This window comes from Anneissia japonica, unplaced genomic scaffold (assembly GCF_011630105.1).
Source record: "Anneissia japonica isolate Jap-2015-1 unplaced genomic scaffold, ASM1163010v1 scaffold1889_len2455224_cov183, whole genome shotgun sequence".
In the NCBI taxonomy this organism is placed as follows: domain Eukaryota; kingdom Metazoa; phylum Echinodermata; class Crinoidea; order Comatulida; family Comatulidae; genus Anneissia; species Anneissia japonica.
Genome location: NW_022752980.1, coordinates 2249468 through 2265799, shown reverse-complemented (window position 1 = coordinate 2265799; position 16332 = coordinate 2249468). Strand labels below are relative to the sequence as shown.

General features: G+C 33.9%; 2 protein-coding genes across 2 annotated transcripts; one reads left to right on the top strand and one right to left on the bottom strand.

Annotated features, from left to right (window-relative positions):
* Window positions 1–2661: 2661 nt before the first annotated feature.
* LOC117122538 (nucleoside diphosphate-linked moiety X motif 17-like) lies at window positions 2662–7599 on the bottom strand. The gene is made up of 6 exons (XM_033268132.1): window positions 7450–7599; window positions 6000–6110; window positions 5536–5745; window positions 4557–4652; window positions 3728–3963; window positions 2662–3512 (listed from the first exon to the last, which is right to left on the bottom strand). Exons 1-6 carry the CDS (start codon window positions 7564–7566, stop codon window positions 3344–3346), a joined length of 939 nt encoding a protein of 312 aa, XP_033124023.1. The 5' UTR covers window positions 7567–7599; the 3' UTR covers window positions 2662–3343.
* A 169-nt stretch (window positions 7600–7768) lies between these two features.
* On the top strand, window positions 7769–15823 carry LOC117122537 (DNA-directed RNA polymerase III subunit RPC3-like). Its single transcript, XM_033268131.1, has 11 exons — window positions 7769–7999; window positions 8592–8847; window positions 9275–9457; window positions 9887–9960; window positions 10373–10477; window positions 12817–12990; window positions 13391–13442; window positions 13824–13951; window positions 14781–15016; window positions 15237–15386; window positions 15537–15823. The coding sequence occupies exons 1-11, from the start codon at window positions 7853–7855 to the stop codon at window positions 15613–15615; spliced, it is 1584 nt and encodes a 527-aa protein (XP_033124022.1). The 5' UTR covers window positions 7769–7852; the 3' UTR covers window positions 15616–15823.
* The last annotated feature ends 509 nt before the right edge of the window (window positions 15824–16332 follow it).

The following is a 16332-nucleotide window of genomic DNA, read 5'->3' as shown; positions in this document are numbered from 1 at the left end:
TTTTCCACTTTATATACCTTTATATAGATGTGTATAAGAGACAGAAATATGGTACTGTAATAATGAATTAATGAATATCTCAAGTTTCTTAATACCTGTCTCTTATACACATCTAGATGTGTATAAGAGACAGATTATATATTATATGCCTACAAATATCGAAAATATAACGAAAATAGCAAAAATTAACCAATTTAAAATATAAAAAAGGTATGACCTATGACTATATACAGTTAATAAATATAGTTAAAAGTGCAACATAAATTTAGACTTTTGATTTGAAGCATCGTATTGCAAAAGTATGAATGAGTTGCGAAATCTGGAGGTACGGCATAGAGTTGAAATGAAATGCAAATGATTGGACGGGTGTATGCATAAAGTAATAATGGAGTTTATGAAGGAATTGCTAGCCTAGAATGATGTCATGATGAAGTGGCCCAGGGTAGCCTCTATATAAATTCTCCATTAGCATTTAATATAAATCGTTATAATAATAACATAATATTATACCCACCTATTGCCGTAGACGTCGCATCGAACTCTTTTTGTAACGTCATCAGAATCATGCTAACCGTGTGAATAACACCAACAATGCCGACATTGAGAACGAAAACACAAACAGCAATAGACCATCCGCGTGTATTTTGTATACCCATTGTTGAGGCAGCCGAAGTTTGTTTACACTGAGATGGTTTAGTACTGTAATATAAGCACCTTGTTCCGACGATCAACCCGCAGTGAATGATGCGAAACAGTTATAAGCGAATGCTTCTTCTACTAAACAGATTGAACGCTTTTGCTGACTTTATCATTAGCATGATTTGCTAAAGATACAAAACAAGACAGTTTATGAATACAAGAGGGAGGACAGCAACGGCGACGGCGACTCACACAAATCTCAAATGAACGCTTTCGGTCATTTCTCACCAATAAAATAAAATTGGTAATACTAATAATCGTTCAAGGCTACACGTTGAGGGCAGATTTCGAAAGTATAAACGCTACAGTACAGTACACCGTGTCCTGCCCATGAACTCTGGCGGTGACTAAGTTGCGTAAATCAACCACGGAGACAGACGCTAGGTCTATATATTAAATGTTTTAATAGCGAAAACATATAAATCTGGATCAGTAGGTCTTCATCCTCCAATAATCTAATGAACAGTGGTGGCTTCAGACATTTACCAAGAGTGATCCCAACAATCCGACAAAGGGGGGGGGGGGGGGCCAAAACCTCCCGGAATAAAAATCCCTGGCGAGTATATATATATAATCAAAGAAGCTGCATAGGCAGTGTGACATGATATAAAATCAAAAGCAACACGGTTGTGACCTGCCTCAGAAATTTATTTGATACGACATGTTTCGGGCATAGCCCATCATCAGGTATGAAAAGTTGTGACAAAAACAGATGAATATTAAATGCTCAGGCCATTGGTTTTCCACCGCTTTCTTTAACCACGATAAAATCATATTCAATGGAAAATAAGCGCCTCGAGGTTGTGTCAACGTGAGGCGATATAAATCCAAGATTATTAGAATTATTATTATCAAATAAAAAGGAAACTAACTACACAGTACATTGTTATTAACAGCAATGGATTAGAGTCCTACAGTAAACTATCTTTTCTAAGCGTATGTTCATCCAACTTAATATACATCTGTCAGCTTTGGTATTTTTGTTAGTGTACTTCCTTCGCTGTTTATATAAATGGCAACTTTTATAATAATATTAATTTTTTTCTGCACACCACGTAGATACTCTGAAAAAACTGTTGTTTATGTTGAGAAAAAACTTTTATAATGTCAAGGTCAGATTTTGCCACCACGTCTTTAAAATGTATCAATTTTTACGTCGCATTTAAAAAAAAATATCACAAGACCCATCATGGTGCTCAGTTCCAGGCAGGAAACAGCTAGGGCGTTTCCCTGTGTTCCCAAACCCCATTCATTTTAATCCTGGCGGTGTATACACCGTGTAGGCCTGACGTCCTCATACCGCACAGTTTAGATGAGCAGATCGTATTGCCGATTGTGTTTTTAATAGGCTTTTTAATGAATAGCCCATGTTAAAAAATTAGTAAACCCAGCGCGAACTGATCAGCCTCAATAAAACAATTTAATTCGACATAACAAATACTTGACCCTTAATAACCCGATAAGGATTATTGAAAGTGAGTTCAGTGTGTGGTTGATTGAATAGATGTATTTAAATTTATAGATAGCTCAGTTCCTTCTAGAAACGACTATTGGCAGTCACAGCTTTAACTGAAGTTATTTTTACGAGGGCTTTTAATTGTACAGTTAAAAGTCCTTGATTTATCAAAATATTTATAAAATGGGATTAGCTTAAATTTCACCGATATGCATTAATAATTCTTGATTTATATAGAGGCTGACATTGAAACAAATTTGGGTCAGTCGCTTTGAATTGTGGTAAACAGGATTGAAATTATTTTTAAATACTATAGGCCTATATTAACAAGAGTTTGGCAACCTAAGCATTTACGCATATAAAGTAAAAATAAATATGGTACTGTAAAAATTAATTAATGAATATCTCAAGTTTCTTAATACTCTTTAAATACAATATCTAAAACAAAGGCAGATTCATTTAAAAACCATAATTTTAATTGTTTTCATTCGCACATATTTTACATATAAATATACAGTACATATTGCATTTTATTAAATTTTATCAGCTTGCATATTCATTCGAAATATATATTGTTTTATGCAAAGCGAAATAATAATCTGTTGTCAATTATTTCTAAATTAATTTACAAGAGAATAAGCTCTTAAAAAACAATACATTGAATAAAAAAAAAAAAATCAAAAATGCAATTACCATATTTATTTGAATAAACGCCCGGGGGAATATATTGTCGAGAAGACTTTTTGAAGGGGTGCTTATTCAAGGAAGGCGTTTAATTTTTTGGATGTAAAATGGATACCTATATACTCAAATAAATGCCCCTTAATTTCACTTTAAATGTGGGTGGAACTACGAAACATAATTACCATCAAAATGTGTTACTGCATGATCATAAAGACTTATTGATCCCATCCAGGTTAGAAAAAATTTTAATTGTACTGGAGTAGAACATTAATAGAAAGTGTTTAGAATAATGTTGCTTCCATTAGATTTGTTTAGTCATTTCGGGGAGGGGAGGTGTGGGGTCGCTTACTTGAGAAAAAAAAAATACCTTGAGGGAGGCATTCATGCCAAATGTGGTTCTTCAAGGGGGGAGGGGCAGTATTATCATAAATTCATAAATTATCAAAGTATTTTCATGAATTAAGAAGATCAAAATAAATAAATAAGAATAAACTATAAATAAAATCAATTGAATGAGTTGCCATTAGCTTTACACCACTGCTGAATTGCAAATTTTGTTCCCGTACTGATCCGTTCTACATCTGGACCTGTTGGGGGTGCTGTTGCAAAAAGCATTGATGTCTGCATGACCTGAATAGTTGGCTGGTTTGTGTCTGCTCTTAAAACAACTGACCTGAAAGATAATTATTTAAAAAAAATGCAAATGGACATAGTAATAATAACAATATTAAAGTTATATTCAAATGGCATATATAAGGTTTGTACATTACAACAAGAATATATTTAGCCTTGACATTTAATAGACACAAATTATAGGCAGTACATGCAATATGTGCTATATAAATGACAATTTATTATTATTATATTACACTATACAAAATAACGTACTGGAATGTTTGAGGTAGATGACAAGGTAACTCCCGCATTGGTTGATTATTGTCAGCTGACATAGCAATCTCACTTAGACAGTCCTCGGACAGCCAAGCAGCTGCGTCTGTTTCGTTCGGATCCAATGCTAACCTTTCTTGCAACTTTATATGATCTTCGTCCACGATAGCAATTTGGTATATCACCATGTGGTGGCGCTTCGGCAAGCCTTGTGACAGCATAGCAGGGTATACAGACTAAAAATATATTTAAAAAAATGAAATATAAACAATTTTTTGTGATGAAGTTTAAAAGGTAATGATATTTATATATTCTATTCTAATCATGTTTAGTAATGGTATCATCATCAGGCATCATCACCATTCTCAACCTGCTTTGCTTTCACATTGCACCATTAGGAATTTAAGTAGCTTCACATACTATGATTCCAGATTTATTTGCTTCCAGATTACGCCACTGAGAATACAGAGAACTGCTTGGAATACTGTAGAGTGGCATGATTTGATTTGACATGCAAGCAACAGACCGGTTTTAATGACAATCCATTCAAATTGATTGGAAATATATTCCATTACATAGGTATACGCCACCAAAAACAATGCTTGTGTTCAATGCCTTGTCTTTAGATTCATAGCAAATCATGTGCAACCCCCTCTACTAAAAAGAAATATGTGCTGTGCCCAAGGACACAAACAAGGGAATAGCCTGCCCAAGGACACAAACAAGGGACTAGCCTCAGATTTGAACCAAATATTTGAAAGCAAAAAGCCTTAGCCGTGCACCACATAATTTCCGGATATATTATTATTTGCCAAGTATATCAGCATACCTCCCACAAGGCAAGAACTTTGATTGAGATGCAATCTTCTGGTTTGATTCGGAGACCTGTTTCCTCTTCTAATTCTCTCAGCCCTGCTTCTTGTAACTGCAGGAAGAAATAAATATAAACATTTATTTAATATTAAATTTGGTTCTGTGTAATCACAAGCTACATTCAGTCTAATGCATTTATGACCTTTAAAGTTATCAGAATGACTCAGACATAGCTTCATTTTTAATTAATTTTTAGCAAAAAATTTCCACTTTATATACCTTTGTGTTTTATTAATGACATGCCAGTTTTGAATCTTGAATCTTCAAATGCGTATCAGAATTCTTGAATTTATATATTTCTGGTTATTGTTAGGTGATATTATACCAAATATACAAAATCAGCAATTGCTTTTTACATGGCCTTACTTTTAAGTAATTCACATTCACATTCACTGTTGAACAAGTAAATTTCTACATAATAGTAGACGCTTCAAGGGCTTCGCCTCCTTGAACACTTTTAAATGATTATGACGCCTGAAACAAAGACCACAGGAGTGGAAGGGGAGCATTAATATAAGTCACTATTAGGATTTAGCTCCAGTATGATAGATTCTAAATGAAGCTGTGTTATTGGATAACTCCTCAGGATGTTTATATTGTAAACATTTTTCAGGATTATTTTTAGTCCCACACTACTCTAGTAATGTTCAATTATAACACATAATTTTGTTCAATTTCCACACATTCATATTCAGCAGTATGTACACTCACCACTTTCAGGATGGAATGATGCTTTATAAACTTCATAGGTTCCTTCATGAAGCTTAGGAAGTGGAGTTATTTTTTAGTCATGAGAAAGACCTGCAATGACAGGGGAACCCAGGACTGGAAAGCCAGCATCTTAATGAACCACTGAGCTACAGTTCCACTCCATTGCACATTTGTTGGATATGAAAACATCCCTAAACATACTGTACTAGCAAAGTTTACTCAACTGTTTCATTGGCTTCAACATGGCCACCAGGCGGAACCCAAATGCCTGGAAAGTTTCTTAGATGCTTGGCTCGTCTGGTCATTAACAAGTGTCTGTCCGATGACTGCAGTAACGTCGCAACACCAACATCAAAGCCTCTTGAAATCGTTTCAGCAGGTATCAGCTTGACATCAGACTCTGTCAATGCATGCATAGGACAAAACGATGGATGCTTGAAGAAAACACAAAATAGATTAGTATCATATCAATTTTAAAACATGTAGTAAATTAATATTTTTTATGAATTAATATTTTTTAAATCAATCAATAAAAAATATGTAAGAAATAAATAAAGGCCATGTGTAATTGAAGATGTTTATATTTTCAGCATTTTATCAGAAATGATGTAGGTTTACTTAATTAAGAATTGGAATTAGAAACAGGTCACTTTTAGCCAAACTGGACTTAGTCTTAAAGAGAACCAACCTTGACAAGAACTTTTTCATCTCCCTCATTGGACAGCACAACAAGTCCATCTTGTAGACTGCAACTTAGCTTTGTAGTTTCTCCACTAACACCGAAGTAATCAAAGACGCACTATGGTAAAAATGTACTATATAACATATCAAGAAAAAATTGAAATTGGTGGAAAACTTTCAACGATATTTGGTTTAAATTTTAGTTTTATTATTCAGGGAGGCACAGTGAGAGCTAGGGTGAGACATGAAAAAAAAAACTAAAAAGTGAATGAAAATAGCACTTTTTAGACAGTACTAGTCTGGATCAGGGGTGAATAAAATAGTTGTTGTAAAGTTGTAAATCGCTACTGTAGGAAATGCATTACGAAAATAGCACGGCCGAAATGAAGGCGCGACCGAAATGATCGGATACCGACCTGAATCATAACCACATCATATACATTGGTTTATATTACGAGATAGGTTAAGGCCTAGTTTTTGGCAAAGTCACTTTGTTTTGTATTAATTCAGGCAATAGTATTAATAAAACAAGCAAAACTTGCATAAAAAAAACTTAAAATTAGAATCTCTACTTTTCTTAGGCCCATACCTGCCAACCCTACCGATTTAGGCGGTAGGCTACCGATTTTCTCACTTTTCTACCGCCTACCGAATTACCAGGCTGTCCCTACCAATTTTTAAAAATTGAAAATCAACATTATTTTATGCTAAGTTCTCAATCAAAATAATCTTGTTCGCCGTCAGAATGATGCGCTACCCTTAATTTAAGCCTCCGGCCACACTATACACACTCATAATATAATATTTGGCGCCTGGTGCAGTAACCTATGGTAACTCGAGGCGTGCGTGGTGTTGAGTTTCCTAGGAGTAGTGTGGGATCACACGAGGCCACGATCTGTCATCTGATCCTATTTTTATAGTTTTTGACCAACTGAACATTTCCATCCTTTCCATTTTTTGTACCTCTAAAATCGATTATCTAAACCCTTAAATTTACTGAACTGTTATAGCTGCGCCCCCTGGACCCCCCATTGTTGGGAGGGGGAGACCCCCCCCCCCTACCAAACTCAGCCCCGCCTCGGGCTTCGCACTCGGATGGCGCTACACGCCATTTTCTCAATAACTTCCTACCTCTTTTCTTCTTTTAAATGTTGGCAGGTATGTAGGCCCCTATTCCTATTTACCACAGGAGGCTCTCGGCCTAGTAGTAGTAGGACTAGGACTGTTCTAGGTTTACCTAACCTATGTACCACTGGCCTAGGTAACTAGGCTACCAGGCCTAGGCCTAGTACTAGTAGGCTACTAGGCCTAGTTAGGCTAGGCAAGCTAGCTAGGCCTAGGCCGGGTAGAATAAGCCAGGAATTATAAATTAAATGTTCAGGCCTAGCGAAAATGATTTTTAAGTATAATCTTAAAATCAAGTAAATGTAATATAAGGTTATTGTTTTTATAATTACTTGCTGAAATGGTGCAATTTCTACGCTATGAGAGCCTTGTTTTCGATATCCAACTAAGATCCTTCTTGAATTCATGGAGGCAGCCATTTCGAGCCCAACAGTTGGAATTTGCAGCATTCATAATAACTCTAAATTAATATGGTATAAATACATTAATTATTATAATTTCAAAAAATATAAAAACATTTTATTTGAAATAAATATTATAATAATTTATTTTGTGGTCATGTTCGAGATATCTTTATCAATAATCAGAAAAACTTTTTGTCTTGATTGCAGCGCCTAGTAGGTTAATTAATAACGAGAGAGGGCGGTCTATATTTTATTATTTTCTCCATGCTGCGCTTGATGTAAACATCGATTGATGAAGGAATTCTAGGCCCTGGCCAGGGTAACGTCTGAAATGTCAAAGACTCAGTGTAAATTAGGTGCACTACTCATGCAAGATCATTATGGAGAGGTGGTCGAAAAAGTATGTACTTGCTTAGTGAAAAATGGTGCGAAGCCTTGTAGGTTGCTCGCAAATGAAACACAGCTTAAACTGGAGCAGGTGAGTGAGGGAAAACGACCAGCTAGGCCTAGCTAGGCTAGACCTAGTCTAGGCTACGTTTGTAGTTGATAGGGTAAGAAGTAGGCAAGGCTCAGACTTATGGTGGGCAGCTTAGTGGTGTAGGCCTAGACTTACCTATATAGGTATTTATGAACCTATAAGATATCGATATAAAGTCTATACAAATTATATTAATAGTCTAAAAAGTATGTATAAGAAAGTCTATAAAAAGTATATATATAAAACTCATATAAAAAATGCCTATAAAACTCTATTAAAAACCTATAAAAACATATTTTCATGAGGAAAAACTCATGCCCTCATGCATAAACTGTTTAGAGAAAACTGGTAGAAAGTGCATTGCCAGGAAAAATGAAATTGATACACTACAACTACATCAAGAATCCCCATCAAAGAAACCTTACAGTTGACAATTCAACATGTTTCTCAGGTATTGAGATGTCTACATCGATTTCACCTACTGTATAATTTGACTAAAATTAGAAAAATTATAATTTCTTTTATTTTTTTTTATTGATTCCTAATATATATAACCATGTTATATCTGTATTTCATATGTCTCTCATTTCAGGTGAAAAAAGCAATCGCTGTCCTTATTCAACTTGGCCATGTTGAGTTTGATTGCAACAAACGGGGGTTTGTGGAGTATTCTGCCAGGCTCGACCGTATCCTCCTACACACACGATATCCAAAGTACATCTATTGTGCCAAATCTTTGTATGGTGATGCCGGGGAGTTGATCATTGAGGAACTGCTACAGAATGGACATATGCTAATGAGCGAGGTGGTTGCCAAAGTCTGGCAGAGGCTGACTGAAGTTCTTGAACGTATGTTTGAATCCCAGGCTAAACATCTAGGGTGGTACACATGCATTCTAAACACTTTGGAAATGGTTAAATACTTTATGAGAAACATGTATACCTATGTTGACAAAACACACTGTTAGATTTGGTGTGATATTGTTTTCCTTTATGTATCTTAAGAGTGCTCTGCAATATGTTTTTAGGGTGTATATATTATTATTAATAATATTACTAATTATTTGTATTAGTGTTAATATTAATAATTATTAAACAAAGAAGTGTAATTTGTTAAAATAATAATAATGATAATAATAATAATAAAAAGATAATATTGATGTGATTAATATTTAATAAATCTAGTTGGTATATTAGGTTAGGATTAAAGTGTGAATATTGGTTCCAACAAAAACACAGTAAGAATATGCTAACACTTAATTATGTTTCTATGTAGAAAATAAAATCATAGAAGAGGCAACTGTGCGGCAAAAGTTTGTTGACCTCGTCAACACACACTTCTTGCAGCGGTCTGCAACAACCAGTGATAAGGATGCATCAAAGGAAGACAGTGTAGCACCAAGGCTTACTGTAACAGAAGAAGATATGTACAAAATCCCAACAGGAATGGCTCCTGATAGTAAGGAAGATTTGAACATATTTTTAATAATCTATTTTTTTTTAAAAGATACTGTTTGTTTAGTACTGTCCTAATAAACTTCATCAATTTGAATTAGGCAAATATTGTATATATTTATATGACTTATGCAGATATGTATTCTTTGACTAAATTCACAGTCTAGGCATAGAAAGAAATGAAATAAAATTTCCAAATTCTTCCCATAGATCTTATATTGGTTAACAGATAGTTTAAGAATATTCGTAGTAAATAGTTGAATAGCGGACAAAAACTGCATTGGCCGACTGTTGGCCAACAAATCCAACTCTGGTTGTGTTGATGCTGGACGTTGGAGATGATCCTTTGAGCACACCTCATCAACTGTGGGCTGATGCAGTGTGTGTTCGGCTTAAAGCAGCTGTAACCCTGGTCACCAATTGTGTCTTTTAGGTAAAGTGAACATAAGAAAGAGAAAGCTGTCTACAGAAGAAGATACTAATCCATCAAAAAAGCAGAAAACAGAGGTGTGCATACATTATGCTTTTAATGGCATTAATTGATACACTGTCACCCGAATAAAATAAAAAAATGAAAATGAATTTCTTAATTGTGTATACTGTATCAGTAATTTGGTCTGCTGCTAGTTTGTGGCTCCTTAAAAAGCACATCATGTAAGAAAGATTCCTAAGGTTATTGAATATTGAGCTCTTTATAAGTTCTTATGTGTTACTACCTTGAAAGAAAGGTAAGTCACTGAAGAAAGGAAAAATTATCTTGCGAAAACCATGGCCATATGAAAATACTAGCATATTATTATTAAACCATCTTTATCTTGTTCATACACTACCACAATTCCATTTGTACTTCTGAATCACAAACCTATGTACTGATTTCCACAAGCCCCTAATTCAATTTTGTATACTTTACAAAAAATAGCCAGCAATTGACCAGGGGATTTACTGGTGTGTGAACTTTGACCGATTTCATCAATATATGCGTGACCAGGAGATTGTTGCTGCCATCAGGAAACGAATTGATGATGTAAGTAGGTCAGTCTTCACTTGTAACAAATGAATTGAAACTTAACTATAAAAAAAAATATTATTATTATTATTAAGTCCGATTTTTGGAAATTATTATTATTATTATAAAAGAAATACAATTATCATTAATACAGAAGGAAAAAAGGTGAAAAATGAAAAAAATTTAAAATCTGAAGCATAAACTGAAATAAGAGGATAATCACACCATATATGGGCACCCTGAATCCCAGGCTAAACATCTAGGGTGGTACACATGCATTCTAAACACTTTGGAAATGGTTAAATACTTTATGAGAAACATGTATACCTATGTTGACAAAACACACTGTTAGATTTGGTGTGATATTGTTTTCCTTTATGTATCTTAAGAGTGCTCTGCAATATGTTTTTAGGGTGTATATATTATTATTAATAATATTACTAATTATTTGTATTAGTGTTAATATTAATAATTATTAAACAAAGAAGTGTAATTTGTTAAAATAATAATAATGATAATAATAATAATAAAAAGATAATATTGATGTGATTAATATTTAATAAATCTAGTTGGTATATTAGGTTAGGATTAAAGTGTGAATATTGGTTCCAACAAAAACACAGTAAGAATATGCTAACACTTAATTATGTTTCTATGTAGAAAATAAAATCATAGAAGAGGCAACTGTGCGGCAAAAGTTTGTTGACCTCGTCAACACACACTTCTTGCAGCGGTCTGCAACAACCAGTGATAAGGATGCATCAAAGGAAGACAGTGTAGCACCAAGGCTTACTGTAACAGAAGAAGATATGTACAAAATCCCAACAGGAATGGCTCCTGATAGTAAGGAAGATTTGAACATATTTTTAATAATCTATTTCTTTTAAAAGATACTGTTTGTTTAGTACTGTCCTAATAAACTTCATCAATTTGAATTAGGCAAATATTGTATATATTTATATGACTTATGCAGATATGTATTCTTTGACTAAATTCACAGTCTAGGCATAGAAAGAAATGAAATAAAATTTCCAAATTCTTCCCATAGATCTTATATTGGTTAACAGATAGTTTAAGAATATTCGTAGTAAATAGTTGAATAGCGGACAAAAACTGCATTGGCCGACTGTTTGCCAACAAATCCAACTCTGGTTGTGTTGATGCTGGACGTTGGAGATGATCCTTTGAGCACACCTCATCAACTGTGGGCTGATGCAGTGTGTGTCCAGCTTAAAGCAGCTGTAACCCTGGTCACCATTGTGTCTTTTAGGTAAAGTGAACATAAGAAAGAGAAAGCTGTCTACAGAAGAAGATGCTAATCCATCAAAAAAGCAGAAAACAGAGGTGTGTATACATTATGCTTTTAATGGCATTAATTGATATACTGTCACCTGAATAAAATAAAAAAATGAAAATGAATTTCTTAATTGTGTATACTGTATCAGTAATTTGGTCTGCTGCTAGTTTGTGGCTCCTTAAAAAGCACATCATGTAAGAAAGATTCATTAGGTTATTGATTATTGAGCTCTTTATAAGTTCTTATGTGCTACTACCTTGAAAGAAAGGTAAGTAACTGAAGAAAGGAAAAATCATCTTGCGAAAACCATGGCCATATGAAAATACTAGCATATTATTATTAAACCATCTTTATCTTGTTCATACACTACCACAATTCCATTTGTACTTCTGAATCACAAACCTATGTAGTGTACTGATTTCCACAAGCCCCTAATTCAATTTGGTATACTTTACAAAAAATAGCCAGCAATTGACCAGGGGATTTATTGGTGTGTGAACTTTGACCGATTTCATCAATATATGCGTGACCAGGAGATTGTTGCTGCCATCAGGAAACGAATTGATGATGTAAGTAGGTCAGTCTTCACTTGTAACAAATGAATTTAAACTTAACTATAAAAAAAAATATTATTATTATTATTAAGTCAGATTTTTGGAAATTATTATTATTATTATAAAAGAAATACAATTATCATTAATACAGAAGGAAAAAAAGTAGAAAAAGGTGAAAAATGAAAAAAATTTAAAATCTGAAGCATAAATTGAAATAATAGGATAATCACACCATATATGGGCACCCTTTTGTCCAATTGTGGCTTGGTTAAGAATAAATGAAGAATATTATTATTTAAAATATATATAATTGGGAAACTTTTAAAATATTTTGTTTAAATTGGGTTTTTTTTGTATTATTATTATTATTATTATTATTATTATTATTATTGTTATTATTATTAAAGTATAATAAATGCTGGTAGTGCTATATGGCCAATTAAAAACTCATTATTATGATTGCATTTTAATTTAATTTTAAGTTGACAGTTATTGTTTTTCCTCAGAATGCAGCATCAATTGTCCAGACAATGCTAAGAATTAGTGAAGTGACTACTGTTTGCCAAGCTGATGTCACAAATCCAATGTCAACCAGTACGATCTTAGAGGCTTTGCCGAAAGAACCAGCAATTGACCAGAGCATTTTGAACCAATACCTAAAAATACTGTTAGAGGATCAGGTGCACAGTTTGTACAAGTGTTTATATTATATGTGCAGTGTAGGAAATTTGGTCACATCTAGGCTTTGCCCTCTTGACACTAAACTTTTCCTTTGGTCCTACTGGAAATTGTAAGAACTTTAATTTTGAACAGCCTTTCCCACTGAATGTATATATCCTAGTGCCTAGTATGTTGGCTGGCTATTCCATCTTGAAATAGTTTTTTTATATGATATATTGATTGATATTCTCTATTGCCTAACTTTATTAATATTTAGTATCTTCAAACTTTCTATTATATTTATATAAATATTTTATTATTCTGTAAAGTGTGACTTGAAGTAAAATAAAAAAAAAAATAAAAAAAAAAATGCTTTAAAAACGGTTCTCAATATTGAAATATACGTTTTTTTGTTTTCAGACTGAGTTCATATCAAAATTCAGCACATCAGGTGGAGGAATGTATGTTGTCAGTATCCTTTGGAAATGTTGAAGTCATAAGAATGTAGATTTGAACACGTTATATTTTCATTGCGGATTTTCAGTACGGACTCCAAAAGTATGCATTTTCTTTTAGTTTTAAGGCATATGCGGATTTTATAAGTCCGCAATGACGATATAACGTGTTTTTACTTCTACAATCAATGTACTTATTTAATTAGCATAATATGTAAACCAAGAAATTCATCAGTATGATTTTTTTTTAAAGTACTTTTATACTTATAACAGCAGCATCAGCAAGCATTTATAATGAACCATCAATAAGTGATTGATAATAAAAAAAAAACATTATTTGTCTTAATCATTTTGTCTTATCTTGTAGTATTGTCTGCCATTTTCTTAACGCATTACAGATATTCACAAAGCTGTGAGGGCACTCTGTGTAGCCACACTTGAATCTACAGTCCTAGAGCGGTTTGGTCAGAAAAGTTACAGAATATTCAAGTTGTTACTACTTAAGAAATACTTAGAACAGAAGCAGGTATGAATTTTTGTAGTAGTAGCGCAGGGGTGGGCATAAAAAAATCAGTCGGAGGGCCAAAGTGAATTTTTTATGTAACACTGAGGGCCGCACCCTAACTTTGATGCTTCCAGTGTGCTTCTAAAAAAAACTAAGCTTTTACACCACTTTATTCTCAGTTTTAATGTTACTTTTTATATATGATCAGTGTTGGGCCGTATTAGAAACAATGTATTTTCTAGCCAGTGTTTTTTTTAATTCATTTTCGCGGGCCGCAAAAAAATCGCTGTCAGGCCGCAATTTGCCCACCTGTGTAGAAGTGGCTGATTTGGGAGACAAGCTTAATTAATCTAAAGCTACAGCTTCACTCCAAACTGAATATTTCTAGAATTTATAATTCTAAATATATTCTCATATTCTACGCCACACACTTTTGAGGCGCGTGTGACGCAGCTTGTAAGATGTTGGACTTCTGATCATGATATCGGGAGTTTGAGACTGATGCTCGTCCCACTGCTTGTGGGCAAGGCACTTTGCTTATGTTTGCTTCTCTTCATCCAAGAGTATAAATGGTTACCTAGTAGGATGGTATGGCATTAACGTACAAGTCATGTGTGTAAAGCAGCATGACTAGGGATATTCCCCAGGGAGCAGAGAAGTTGCACAAAAATGGTATCAAGTGACCAGGGAAATATGTCAGCACTTTATATATATTCTTCAGATTGTGAAAGGTGTTATATAAATGCCGATATAGAAAAAATTTATATATATTCTTCAGATTGTGAAAGGTGTTATATAAATGCCGATATAGAAAAAAATAAATAAATAATCCTTCTAATACTCTGATCAGATAGAGGAATTTGCACTTATTCCTGCCAAAGAAGCCAAAGAAATGCTGTACAACCTGTTTGCTGAGCAGCTTGTCACGGTGCAGGAAATTCCACGCACACCAGATCATGCACCATCACGCACATTCTTTCTGTTCAATGTGAATGTAGAACAGGTGTGTCGTAATATTCTCGAAAGATCCTACAAGTCTCTCGTAAATCTAATCTTAAGACGGAACCATGAAACGCAAATCAATAAGTAAGTTTCCATGTTTGTATCTGTAAAAGTAGTATTGATTTAACAAATTGGAATGACATGATTTTTACTTTTTGTTATTACTGTCTATTGTTTGATAAAAGTTTCTTGTGCACTAATGTACTAATGACAATGTATATGATAATATTGTTAAGTTTCATCTGAATACTAAAAGTAGTTGAATACTACTAAACATCTCTTGTGTGTATTGTTGTTTCATCAGACGCGTCATTGAAAAATCTCAGCGGGTCGAAGCTATTGCAGCATCATTACAGAGTGCAGGGGCTGATGCTGCACAGACGGCGGAAATAGAAGATATGATCACCCCCTCGGAAGCAGTACAACTCAAACGATACAAGGACAACATAGCCAAGTAAGTATCAACAATCAAGTTATTTTGGTGTTTGAATAATATCTAAATCACTAAAAACTAAAGCAGGTTTTAAAATACAGTATACCAGTATTTACAATAAAATTCAATTTCTCCCCATTTATTTAATACTGTATCTCTGCTTATTTTTAGGCTGGAAAAATGTGAGATTCAAGTAGATGAAAGTATATTTATCCTGAAATTGTACACAGAATACAGCAATAACCATTGACACAAGTTCATTCAAATAAAGGATGTTTTGCCACAGTTCGTGGACATGTAGGCATATGCAGTTACAATAAAATTCGCTGGCCATCATGCCCCATGCATACTGCACATATTTTTGCCGACCCGTTGTCCTCCTTTGTTATATTTTAAATGAACACAAATTAAAAACCAAGAACTGGAATAAATTTGACAAATATTGTGTTTGCATTCAATATATTTTTTATTTTATAATCATTAGAATATGATAATCGTATTATCATATAATGATATATAGAACATAGTGTCACACACATAAAAAAAAAGGGAAATTGCATGTCTAGTATATATAAATAAATTACACAACATTACAATTGGGTATATTGGGTCTGGAAATTACATATTATGCTAAGTTTATGTCCCGCTTGCAACTCAACTGACTTTCAGTAACTTGCCAGCAACTGTGAGTCCTATCAAAGTTGCTATGTTCTATTTGCCGCAATTTAAAGCAACCGACAAGCGATAAAATGGTCATGTGACCGTATTAAGGCAGTAATGTTGGGCTGTTATTAACCACAAGAATACCATGCAAATAACATTGTATTAAGTGATTGTAGCGTTGCATAGCAATTAGCTGTAAGCAACACAGTGCTCCGAGAAAATAGTTCTACCTAGCTGCTTGTAGTGTGATTGCAAATGAAAGTCAACACAAGCGCCTCTATCACCTGGTTGAGTTGAGTCTCGA

Coding starts and splice junctions, on each gene's coding strand:
- LOC117122538 (XM_033268132.1), bottom strand. CDS start 7,566: ATGCTGCAAATTCCAACTGTTGGGCTCGAAATGGCTGCCTCCATGAAT. Junction 3,964..4,556: donor AAGTTCTTGCCTTGTGGGAG/GTATGCTGATAT, acceptor ATATATTTTTAG/TCTGTATACCCTGCTATGCT. Junction 3,513..3,727: donor CATCTACCTCAAACATTCCA/GTACGTTATTTT, acceptor ATTATCTTTCAG/GTCAGTTGTTTTAAGAGCAG.
- LOC117122537 (XM_033268131.1), top strand. CDS start 7,853: ATGTCAAAGACTCAGTGTAAATTAGGTGCACTACTCATGCAAGATCAT. Junction 8,000..8,591: donor CACAGCTTAAACTGGAGCAG/GTGAGTGAGGGA, acceptor CTCTCATTTCAG/GTGAAAAAAGCAATCGCTGT. Junction 9,458..9,886: donor AACAGGAATGGCTCCTGATA/GTAAGGAAGATT, acceptor TGTGTCTTTTAG/GTAAAGTGAACATAAGAAAG.